A 12224-nucleotide genomic window follows, 5' to 3' on the forward strand; every position below is an offset into this window, starting at 1 on the left:
CCACGCCATGAAATTGATATGGAAAGATCTATCCAAATTGAATTCATCCTTCAGGGTACCTGTGCCATAGATGATATGAAGCTGGTAGTGTGACCCGGTTTGCTGGGCATACTTGCGCAACGCTGCATCCGCTATTTTAACCCATCGTTCATACCATATTATGAAAAGTTTCCTCTTTCTAGTGATGATTTCAAAGGCCTTCCTGCACCGATCTTGAAGAGGAGGATGTGGCAGCTCATCTGGTAGTGGAGAAGGCAGCAACATAGTGGAGAGGCACAAAATGTCAGCTGAGGAAAGCCTGCGTTTGTTGTTGAGCAGCGAGACAGCGTCACGTTCCACAGAAGGAATCACAGAAGAAGCAAAGAGCGCGAAGGCTGCAGGTTTAGGATGCCGCGCCGTCTTGGCAGCCACCTGAAAGGCCGCTTTGACATCCAATTCCGCCGGACGGAACAATGACGGTGCAGCGCCGCGTGCGGATGCAACGGCAGCACGGAGGTCGGCACGGGAGAGATTGAGGTGCCAGATAGCGTCGTCGTGGGAGAGGGCGGGACAGTGATAGCGAAGGGAAGCGACCAGTCCATCAAGAGAGCGCTGGGCGAGGCAGGTTATGGTACGGTTGCAGATGACGGGCACATCGATCCGGTCGCCGGGGAGTGCCAGACGGCGTTGAGGAGGATGTTGTGGGCGGGATGGAGAGGGCCGTAGCAGTGGCCGGCGATGAGGAGGCCGCGCGCTAGGGTTGTGGTGAGGTCGGTGGTGGGCAAGCGGGAGATGGAGTCGAGGTAGTAGCCGCGGATCTGGCCCAACAGGCTCCGCCGGAGTACCCTCCGCGGGTCCTCCTCTTCCTCCATGGGCGATGATTCAGTCAGCTTCGAGAAAGGGATTTTGCGCTGGACGGGGCGTTCGGAGAATGTCGCAGAGGCCCCCGACGAGGGGAAGGCCTTCTCGGGAGAGTCGGAAGCAATTAATATCGCCGCCTCCGCCTCCGCCTTAGCGCGCCGGCGGCGGCTGCGGTTATGCCGGCCACCCATGCGAGGTTGGTTTCCACTTCTTCTTCTTTTTTTTAGAAATTCCAGCGCTTTTTTACAGCAGAAATTCGTATAGGTAGACGGGCCGGAGGGATACATAGCCATAGGGTATGTTTGTTTCGTGTGTCCTAGTAACAATTATTGTCAACAATGCCTTCAAAAAAAAATATTGTCAACAATTGTTTGAACGAACTAGATGGTTACCAGGTTATTATGACTTGTTTATCAAATTACTACCCATTGTTTACCAGTTTGCTAATGAACAACGTGCACCTATGTAAAATCTTAGATCACTAATTACTGGTGATATTTCTATAATGTGATGACATCCCTTACTTGTTGTCCAGTACTCACTCTCTTAACTAGATTAAACGTTGTAAATCTAAATACCCCTTCCGTCCAAAAATAAGTGACCTGAAGATAACCATGATACTTTAATCTAGTAATAACTGGTAGCGTAAAAAAGATGCCATCAAAACACACTAAAATGTGGTCCTGTTTTGAAGCCCTCGTCAATACAAACTGAACAGTGGAAACAGATCTTTAATTGAATTAACGGTTTAAGAGAAATCATATTGAAATTTTCAAATCTAGTAACTAATGCTAATGTGATGGAATATTCCATGCATGCAATGCCGCACGCCAAGACTAATGTATTAGATTAGCCGTACATACATTATCTCAACAATACAAAACATGTTAAACATGTTCGCAATTCGCAACCGCAGGGAACTTATATATCATGTTCTGCATAAACTAACCACAAATGAAATAACATTAATCAACCACCACCATCTGGTGGTCCGACAATAATTGCTAGTATACAACACTTGCCCCTCAAAATCTTTGCAGCTGCAGTCTGCGAGGTTGAAGATCACCAGACTTTTCAATTGGTGGTGCCTATTCTTACTCTCTGGTGGTCTGGCAGTAATTGCTAGTAGTATACAACACCTCCCGAGTCCTGACCTTTGATTCCACGACCTAGAAGCTTGACGATCGCCAGACTTTGGACACGCTGTGTCTATTCCTATAGCTGATTTACGGTGAGCCTATATTGGAAGTTCTAGTAACAACAAAACCAAGGCTAGAACCAAAGAGGTAGCCCGCTTAGTGGCGGCCGTGACCTGATGGAGGTCTCCTGTTGGAGGTCCTATCTAAGGTGCAATAACGGTTCTGCGACTGCTGTGGACGCGAACTGGGTCTTGCCGGAGGTGCCCCGCCTCCAGAAGAATAGGAACTATGAGGTTGTTGCTGCTGCCACTGTTGGATGGGTGCATACGGTGGAGGCTGGTAGCCACCAGCATAGTCCCCAGCGTGTGAAGGGTGCCCATACCGTCCAAAACCTGACGAGGGAGCAGCAGCAACAGATGAATATGTGTTGCCACTGTTCTGATGGTACCCAGATTGAACCCGACCCACTGCTCTTGGATCATGGTGGCTATCTCTTGCATATGGCTGATGCCTTCCACGGTTATCTCTTTCATACTGATGATGACCTGATGGCGATGCATAGATTGGTACCTGACCATTAGGCACATTATCACCAGGAACATGCCAACCAGGACGACCAACAGGCCGCTCCATCCTTGGAGGCATTCCATTTGGATAGTGCATACCACTCATTATCGTTTGGTATGGCCTGGCCGGGGCATACTGCCCACCACTGCGAACATTCAAGCTGTTCGCAACCAGTCGGTGGGCAGCCTCCCCGAGTTGGCGACCATGCATTGCCCCTGGAGGGTTTTGCCTGAATCATTTCACAGGTAGGTTAGGAATTTCGATGTGGCTGCAAGGATTGACTAAATAAGGCAAAGCTCGTACGGTACCTGCTGCTGTTATCACTATGTCTTCTATTGTTGTTATTATTGTCATAAGGCCTCCTGCCAGTGTCTTCATGCCACAGGACAGGCGGTGGTTTCAGATCACCAGCTTCAACAATCTTCAGTGGATTGAACATTTGAACAGTTAGCTTAATGACCATGAAGGAGTCCCAAGTGGCATGATATATGAACAGTGTTGATGCTACACCAAAATAATGACAGTTCTGTACCTTCTTAGGTATGATAACACCAATGGGTGGACGTGCAATGTGCTTATGAGGATCTGGAAGCTTGTAAATTGAACATCTGGTGAAGGCAGATGTCATAATCCTGAACTAAAGTGCCACTAGATCATACTAATCATCATATAGCAAAAGGGAAAATGAGCTTACATCACTTGATTGTCCATAATGTCCTCCAGTCCATCCACAGGAGATCTGAAGACAGGAGGGCTTGGATCCCCACCACACAGTGAGATGTAACCATTCATTCCTCCACTGCACAAAATAAGGAGTAATTCAATAAAACTTCTAACAGCTCATATAAGAGGCGGACTTATTTGAACACTAACATGGGCTGTCTACTCATGTTCCCTTTACCTCGAGACCCTAGCAAATAGGTTAGTAGAATCTAGAAGGCCAATCAGTGCAAATACAACAACTACGCTTAAACAACAGATAACTGCAGTCAATCAAAAACTCTGGAAGGCTTAGCTAACCTAGCAGAAGGATCAAGCAGTTCTTTAATTGTATTTCGCTCGTCATCAGGCAGATGTCCAAATTTGCTGTTGAGAGAGTAGATATAAGGCGACAGTGGATGGGAGCCATTCACAAAAAGCATATTGTACATGGTACTGTTTCTCCTTGCTTCTTCAGGCTACACAAAAGCATAATGATGCAAATCTTAGAACAAGATCTTCTATTGCATATGGCATAAAAAGGAATAAACAGGTGAGAAGCTATTTTATACCGTCAAAGTATGCTCAACTTTTTTAATCTCAGCCAGCAACCTAGATTCATCAATGAAAGGCAGTTTTGCTATCCCCTGTAAAGTATGAATTTCCGTGAAACATGTCAGACAAAATATAAGGCGTACTTTGTTTTGCGAAGACAAGCTTTTGATCAACAATTACTCTATCAGTATATAACTTATGTGACAAAATTGATGCCATTATTCAGAATTAGTTGCTTATGATTATGACTCTATAACATAAGATTACACATTAGTGGCGTAACTTTTGGTCAAATACTTTTCCTAACAAAACAAAACACACCCTACTATTTTGGAATGGAGGGAGTACTAAATATGTTTACATAAAATCATTGTACCTGCCAAGAAAACCTCTTTCCGTTCATATCTACTTCAAAATCTGCAGAGTATACAGGTGGATACAGATCAGACAAAGGCTTAAGTTGAGAATCTGAATTATTGCTGATTATACATTATCAAAAATTCACATACCGATTGGATAAAAATCTATAATTGGTGAATTTGGGTCAGACATCAATTTCCGATACTGTAGAGGTAGTGCATGTGAGCTGAAATAAAATGTAATAACATGTCAATAAAGTCGAACCACATCAAGGAACTAAGGTTGAAGAAATGTAGTATCGGTATATTCACCTCGCCGCAGGAAAAACCCCCATAAGCTGATCAAAAGGTTTGAAAGGTGACCCAAGATTGAAAGTTATATTAAGCTCGCCTAAGCCTTTTAAATCCGAAGCAAAAGGAGCATAGTGATACGGGTAAAACCTACATTTTGTAAGAAAATAGAATGACATGGGTATAGGAGGAATGGATAGATAACACATAACAATTTAAAACTATCAATAACTGTGCTGCCGATAGAAAGCTAAATTACCATTGCCATGAGCAGACACCTTCATAATAATAGTGCATTACCCAACACAAACCTTCAGTATATTTGAGAACCTAAAGAAGGACAGGGCACATCACATAAGGTAATAAACAAGTAGGCCAATTATATTTTCTAATAATGATCAAGTAATATCTTCAAACAAATTTAGCACAATACAGTAAAACGGCAACTGTGCAGGGTGCCACCCACGAATCAAGAATTTGGTAAGATCAAGGGCAGTTTCAAGACACTTACAACATCTCTACGTATTTCTTCAATTTGTTCAGGTGTTCGTGCCCCAAACTTATCTTCATAGTATCTTTCTCGCCATCCTGGTTCTCCAAGCTTCACCTGGGTATTAACAACAAGATTTCACAAACCATGACAGCCAGATAATTAGTACTCCCTCCGTTCCTAAATACTCCCTCCGTTCCTTAAAAAATGTCATATTAGTTTTCATTAAGACAAAGCTTTGACCACAAATTACTAAGTTCAAGTGTGGTTTTTATGGCATGAAACCACAAGTATCATGAAAGACTTTTGATAACGAATCTAGTGATACTAGTTTCATGTCATATAAACCACACCTTGACATAGTAATTTGTGGTCAAAGCCTTGTCTTAATGAAAGCTAATATGACATCTTTTAAGAAATGGAGGGAGTATAAGATGTTCTAGCTTTGTCCTATGTCAAACTTGTTAAAGTTTGACCGAGTTTATAGAAAATTCCACCAACATCTACAACTTTAAATTAGTCTTATTAAATTTGTCATGGTATATATTTTCATAGTATACTTATTTTGATATTGTAAATATTAGTAAACTATTCTACAAACTTGGTCCAACTTTAAGATGTTTGACTTAGGACAAAGCTGAAACATCTTATATTAATGAACGGAGGTAATACACTAACTCCAACCATGTCGCTCAAATTTAAGGTAAAAGAGTTTTTTTTTCCAACTATGTATCTTATATTGAAAGGTGTTTTCCCAAATATCTTTGATAAGTTATGTCAAGTGTATGAATAGAAAGGTCCAAAGATCAGCGATAGGGCACTCATCTATCAGTCAGCAGTGCAATTCCTGGGGGCTTATATTTAAGGTCCAAAAGATAAAAGTGTGTTTCTCATTCAATATTCACAATCTCAAATATCTGTGATAACTTAGTGTCACTTGCAGTGGGTTAGTAAAGGTCTAAAGACAAGGGATAGGACACTACCCCTTGCCTACCAACCACCAGTAAGACCTAACCCCTGAGAAGCTCTTGAGGTTTACAAGAACCTATTGGTTATTTCATGGCAATGGGGTACCTGACATCCCTTGAAGGAAAGTCTTACTTGGCCCAAGCTACTAATGCCTCAACATATCTACTATGCATTATTAACAGCAATGTAATTAGATACTATCTTATCTCTATGGAAAGGAATCTCAACGCCAATGGCATATAGCAACTGGCGCCGTTTCGAAAATGGCATATTCACAATATGCCAGAACAATATGCCAGACCATTAGTGAAGTTACAATCACAGCGAACCAATAAAGCAGCAGCACAAAGTTTGTACACAGGTAACCAAAGATATAAGACATACCTTGTCCTCCTCTGGATTTTCGGAATTAAAAAGGTCTGACTTCTCACGAAGTGCATCTTTAAGCATTGATTTCATATCTTCTTTGTTTTCACGTTCCTGATGAAGTTGCAACAAGATTCAGATAAACCAAAAGAGAAAAAACATCAAAAGAAAGATCATCTTCTCAAACCAGATAAAATACCTGTGCTTCAAGGCTATTTTCAGCTTCAACAAGAGCAGCAGAAAGGCTGGAATCAGATGATGATACACGTGCAGCTTTCTGAGCTCGACTACCCTTTTCTGTACTGTTTTTATGAGATCCATTCTGTTCAAATGGTGAAGCCACAGACCCAGAAGCAAGGCGGGACCCTTGAAAGCGTGCAACAGGTACAATAAGATCAGTCCTGACATGGGGATCCAGATCATCTCCTCGCTTCGCTTGGGCCTTATCCCGTCTTATTCTTTCCGCTTGACGCTACAAGAGGATAACATCGTTTTACATGTAAACCGTAAGTGGAAACACCCACATATAATTCCTAGTTTTTTTAACAATTGACAAACACATGCATAAAGGTAGGTCCAAAGTTTTACATTCATGAGTTATATATCCATATAATCTAGTCCCAAAAGCTTTACACAACTAAGAGACATTCCTGCATGACCTTTATGGACGTATTACACTAACACGAATTCAAATTTCACGGATACACCATATTCAAATTCGCGCATCAAAGTACGGATAGAAGACTATTAAAGGACACCTAATTTTCTTATTCTGTACTCCCTTTGTTCCAAAATAGTTGTCCTTTTAGCCTCTTCAATTTGCCTACATAACAGCCACTTCGCAAGCAGAGCAACCAGCAAAATTCCAGCTTAAATAACCAATATAAACACTAAAGTAGAAAACCAAATACTGAACTATGTGTATACAATACATACAGAAAGTATCCTATGGTAAGTGATGAACAAAATCATAGAAAAAGATTAGTCGCCACTTGCCAACATGAGGATTAAAACACGCCATATGATCAATAGAGAAAGACAAAATGTGATATTGTGCATGGCAGGTATAGATGAAGGTTAACTGAGAATTGTAAAATAAAATCAAGCTTGGCATCATTGTTTACCTGGTGCAACCGAGCTCTTTTCTGAAATATTTTATCCTCGTAGGAACCAACTGCCTGAATGAAGTGTTCAACTCTATTCAGATCCGGCTACACCAATAAAGAAGCAGAACAAGTTATTTCAGCAATACAATGTGAATCCACTGAAATCAAGCATGTCTCTGACAAGAGAACACATTGATCAGCTCGTGCACAGATGAATTTGTAAATACCGTGCAAGCATCAGTTAAATAGCCACCCATTGAAGGAAACTCCTTCTTGTATACAGCCATTAGCAAATTAATAGCTCCCTGCAGGCAAATAAGTAAACATCATGTGATAATAATTTAAGAGAGTGAACTACATGCAGGAAAACAGAGATCCAATCTAGTAACTAGTAGCACGGGCAACTTTGTAGCTACTAGCTGCAAGGATGATAAACAATGACATCAAAATACAAAATAGAAAACAAACCTCCCGAATCTCGAGTGTTGGCATGTGCGGAAGAAAATCATTGCCAACAAAAAAACACATGAAGATGAAATCATCGATGATGCGTTCAAGATCAATCTGGAAAGGTGGATTTGGCATTCTGAACTCGTATTCTATGTACTCCCTTAGGGTCCATATGTTCAAGAACTGCGAAGGCACAAAAGAATTGGAGTATCACAAATGAAGTCCCTTTGGAAGTCAGATAAACCTTACAACTTATGATGTAAGTTGTAAGGTTTATCTGGTAACAAAAGAATAGATCATCATTACCTGGTAAGGTTTCTTTGGAACAATTGCATCACCCTTCTCATCAAACTCCCCAGCTTTCCTTTTTGCCTTTCCTTCACACTTTGCTGCTAGATGTCCAACTTGACCACACAAGAAGCATTTTTCCTGCTGCCCAGGTGTAAAAACCACCTGCAAACACAAAGGGAGTGCAAATAAGCTTTCATAGCATAACTCTGAACAGAATGGAAAAGGAAAATAGAGCTCTAACAGAAAGATAAACCTGAAAAAAGAGATTAGAGAGGAAGTAAAGTAGACAACAGGAAAACATAAGATACCAGTTCACCTAATCTTAGAAACAAGGCAATGACATGATGCATAGTAAAAAAGCATAAAAATCTGCATTTTAAGAAGAGAACCTCTCTCAGTATGGAGAAGTGTACTTCATGTGTTGCTAAAGCTAACATGATCAGATCTGCATCCTGCATTTATGAGAAAATAATTCATGCATTAGCAAGACTAGCAGCTTCAAATATTGTCCAACAAGAAATAATACACTCAGCATGAACAGAACTTACCAGGCCATACAAGCAATGGCGGGTATTTGGGTTAAATCCAGGGAGATTCCGTTGGCCACGGATATAGGACATAACTTTGTGTTCCCCTTCACCAGGAACATTGGCATCAGAAAGAATAACCTTCAAAAGATTTAATCAGAATAAATACTATTTCTACATACTTTTGCAATGTAGCCTTTCTAGGCTACAAGGAAACATTGCCAAATATGCCAACAAAAAGTAATGCCCAAATCTAGAGTCGAATTAGCAGAAAGCCGTTCTTACTTTAATTTGCTTCCATCCAGGATCATAATTTAATCTGAGGTGGATGTAGTACTGCAAAGCAACTGATAGAACAGCCATAAACTCGGTCCCAGGGGTAATAACGTTAGAGTCACAGGTTTGTGATTGCAGTTTTGGAGGAAGCTTTCTGCCTTCCCTCTCAAACTCTTCACGCAGTTTTTCTTCTTCAGCAGCCTAGAGATAGGACAACAGTTACCAGTGAGTGCAATCACAAATAGTTGCAAGTGCCTACAAAAAATATATTAGATAATTCCACTAGAATACTAACAGCATCAGCTGCATCTTTTGCAGCTCTAAACCGTCTAGAGCGCTGCTGGTTCATCTTAGCACGAGGAGCCACGCCATCTGCAAACCATTGCAGGATAATAAGAAGAAAAGTACATAGCGGTAAATCATTAGAGGCAAAAAGAAAATGAAAGCTTAACAGATAGGAATTATGGTGTCATAGTTCCTAGAAGAGGATGAACACTTTGAAGGAGGAGTATGACTATCAGGAGAAACTTTAATGAAAACATAAAACCTTAGAAAAGTTGCATTACAACAAGATAGTGCGCATGATGATACCTAATAACAAGTAAAAGAGTTAAGTATACTGAACACTCCTAATTTCTACCAGTAATCCTATATATGACTATGAACTCCATCAGTTCCTGCAAAATAAGAACACACAAATAGAAAGAAAAAAACAGCAACAGAATTCCCTCCATAATATAGATGAAATACGTACCAATGGCCATATACATAAGCTTCCGAGGGCGAACCATGACAAAGAGCCTATCTATGTAATCAAACATGCACTGGAAAACCTCAGCAAATGTTGTTGGGGAGGGCTGTGGCAGAAAATACAATAACAGAGAGAACCACGGTCAACGTAGAGGTTAAGTAGTAATTTAGCAATAAGTGAACATTAAAATGTTCATGATTAAAGGAAGTAAAATGCTTCTCCTAAGACTCTTGGTACTGTAGCAGCGTGCAATCCTCAAACAACAGAAGACTCAATTTGAATAATTAGACTGTCACATTCTCCTGACATCTCAAGATTGCCTGGGGACAATTTACCGGCACCATTTTATTTGCAAAAATTAGTTTCCAAGTAATAAGTAATTAAGGCCCAACAATTAACCAAAAAAATTCCCGTCTCCTTGTTGTCTCCCCTCGCAATAGCTCAACAAGCATCAACCATCCAAGCACGAATCAATCACGTATCTACCGCAAACACACCATCTCACAGCCAAACACTCCCAGCCTTCCACTCTCGGAAGCACCCAGGCGAACAGGCCAACCAAATCAACACATCTCGAGATCGAGGGAGCGGGGGAAGAGAAAGCATCCATACGTACCCTATCCTCGGGGTGGAAGCAGGGGTGTATAATCCCGTTCATGTCGAGGTAGAGGTTGTCGAACTCGAGGCTATTGGGATTAGGTTTGGAGGTGTCGACGGGCACCTTGACGCCCTCGATCTCGACAGGCTCCTCCTCCACCACGTCCACCACCACCATAGGGTACTTCTCCGCCAGCCACCGGTAGAACGCCGGGACACCCATCTCCGCCGCAGCGGCCGCCGCCGGCGAGAAGGAGACCTCGCGGTAACCTAATCCAATAAGCGACGGACGCGGCCGAGGCAGAGAGAGGGAGCGAGAAGCGAGGCGCGAAACCCTAAAAAGGAGGGAGAGGGCACGAGGAGGGGGCGGGGCCGAGGGCGGTATATGCCTTCGCAGCATGAAAATATCTCTCAGGTCTCAATTGAGAACAAGAAGAGCCTGTTTTGCGGTTTGGACCCTGTGAAGTTGAATATTAGTACTCGTTTATTGAAGAGGACCAGGAAGAAGTTGGCGATAGCAGGTGGTGCGGGGCGGGGGACTGCCTTTTTGCGCTTTTGCGGAGAAGGACATCTCCGGATTTCTCCCACGCGTCGAAAAATGTTGACTCCAAATTGAGATAGCACCACGAGAACCCAAAATTGGTCGTTCCTGGCCTGACAACGAAATGGGAGACGAGGCCGGCCCAAGATGGGAAGGCCTTAGCCCGGCTAGCATAACAAAAGCAGCCTGTATGAATGAGAGGGACTCTACTTTCATTCCATTTCACAAAATATCTCATATAGATTTGTGCGTCTGCACCAGAAAAAAAAAACCAAGGAAGTTCTCATTTTTAGTGGCTGACCAATACTATTGGATTAAAAGTAAATGGATGTGAGTAGTTGTTAGCTGGGTGCGGGAGCCAAGAGAAAATGAAGTGTTTCGTGGAACAAATGAGAAAAAATTATATGAGGTGTATTGTGAAATGGAGGAAGTACTCAGTGCTCTCGTTCTCCCAGGAAAAAAAATGTATTCATAGTTTTTTTTATCGGGTGAAAATCCTCGTTCATTATTGGAAAATAGTTACATCATAGAGCAAAAGGGGAACTATGGAGTGAGGAGGATCATCAAACTAGAATTGCTCGGGTAGAGAAGCATCATGTGCTAGGCTATCAGCTACACTATTGGTATCTCTTGAAAAAAACGTATTCCTAGTTTACGCAACAAAACATTACCGAGTTTTTAAAACACTAGCTATAACAGAGTTGCGGTGGATACACACTTGTACCTACACAGCATCTGCCTAAGACCAAAGCCATAGAGTCTTTAGATCACTGAAATCATCAGATTCTGAACATCATCAGTTTGTCATGGCACCCTCTTGGACAGTTTGACTAATCCTTTCGTATGGTGCACCTAATCCGCAACTTATTTCTTTTTAGTGCTGAATAAGTTTTTCCCTGCTTTTGTTATTAAACACACGGTAACGGTTCATATAGTGTTGTTGATTCTTGGCGGAGGCAAATGATCTGTAGTTAGGTGTGCACACATTTACCTATATCGCACCTAGAGGCGAATGATATATGTAGTACCCAGTTTCAAATGGCCTTTGTTTTGCTAACTCGGTAATAGCAAGTCTATGGCAGAGCCTCCATTCCAACTAACCAGAGAATGCGACCAAAAGTCGGAGGGTCTATATTTTGCGCTAGAGACACGGCGATGACCCAACGGAAGGCGCGTAGGAGCTTGAGCCAGCTCAAGATGGTACCGGTGATGGAAGGGGATCCGCAACGAGACGCGTGAAGAGGTGGAGAAGAGAGTAGGCACGAGGGAGAGAACATTGGCTACGGTGCCATGTGTGTAGGACGGTGATAGTTGTGGACAATGAACGGTGCCCGAAAATTGATGAAGGCGGCGTGATTCGGTAGGTGCATGGCGGCCACGAGCGGATCGAGGCTGCGACAGCCAATAGCC

The 12224-nt window shown here is 42.3% G+C and overlaps 1 protein-coding gene across 2 annotated transcripts; it reads right to left on the reverse strand.

The window, feature by feature from the left end:
- Window positions 1–1640: 1640 nt before the first annotated feature.
- LOC100835512 (5'-3' exoribonuclease 3) lies at window positions 1641–10669 on the reverse strand. 2 transcript variants are annotated; one of them, XM_003564688.4, is made up of 23 exons: window positions 10293–10669; window positions 9680–9782; window positions 9221–9297; window positions 8935–9126; window positions 8671–8790; window positions 8512–8574; window positions 8138–8284; window positions 7850–8014; window positions 7609–7686; window positions 7400–7486; window positions 6475–6747; window positions 6294–6389; window positions 4962–5057; window positions 4710–4780; window positions 4472–4600; window positions 4310–4386; window positions 4177–4217; window positions 3818–3892; window positions 3567–3724; window positions 3241–3345; window positions 3079–3154; window positions 2855–2967; window positions 1641–2775 (listed from the first exon to the last, which is right to left on the reverse strand). In XM_003564688.4, exons 1-23 carry the CDS (start codon window positions 10494–10496, stop codon window positions 2136–2138), a joined length of 3186 nt encoding a protein of 1061 aa, XP_003564736.1. In that variant the 5' UTR covers window positions 10497–10669; the 3' UTR covers window positions 1641–2135. The 2 variants fall into 2 exon arrangements, with proteins under 2 accessions (XP_003564736.1, XP_010232627.1); XM_010234325.3 differs by lacking the exon at window positions 9680–9782 and having other exon boundaries at window positions 10293–10668.
- Window positions 10670–12224: the final 1555 nt, after the last annotated feature.

The sequence above is a fragment of the Brachypodium distachyon genome, chromosome 2 (assembly GCF_000005505.3).
Source record: "Brachypodium distachyon strain Bd21 chromosome 2, Brachypodium_distachyon_v3.0, whole genome shotgun sequence".
Lineage (NCBI taxonomy): Eukaryota > Viridiplantae > Streptophyta > Magnoliopsida > Poales > Poaceae > Brachypodium > Brachypodium distachyon.

What these genes read in the sequence shown, in the direction of transcription:
- LOC100835512 (XM_003564688.4), bottom strand. Translation starts at nt 10,496, where the DNA reads ATGGGTGTCCCGGCGTTCTACCGGTGGCTGGCGGAGAAGTACCCTATG. An exon ending in ATTTAACTGATGCTTGCACG is followed by an intron (nt 7,487 to 7,608) that starts GTATTTACAAAT and finishes TTATTGGTGTAG; the next exon opens with CCGGATCTGAATAGAGTTGA. An exon ending in AAAGAGCTCGGTTGCACCAG is followed by an intron (nt 6,748 to 7,399) that starts GTAAACAATGAT and finishes ATCCTCTTGTAG; the next exon opens with CGTCAAGCGGAAAGAATAAG.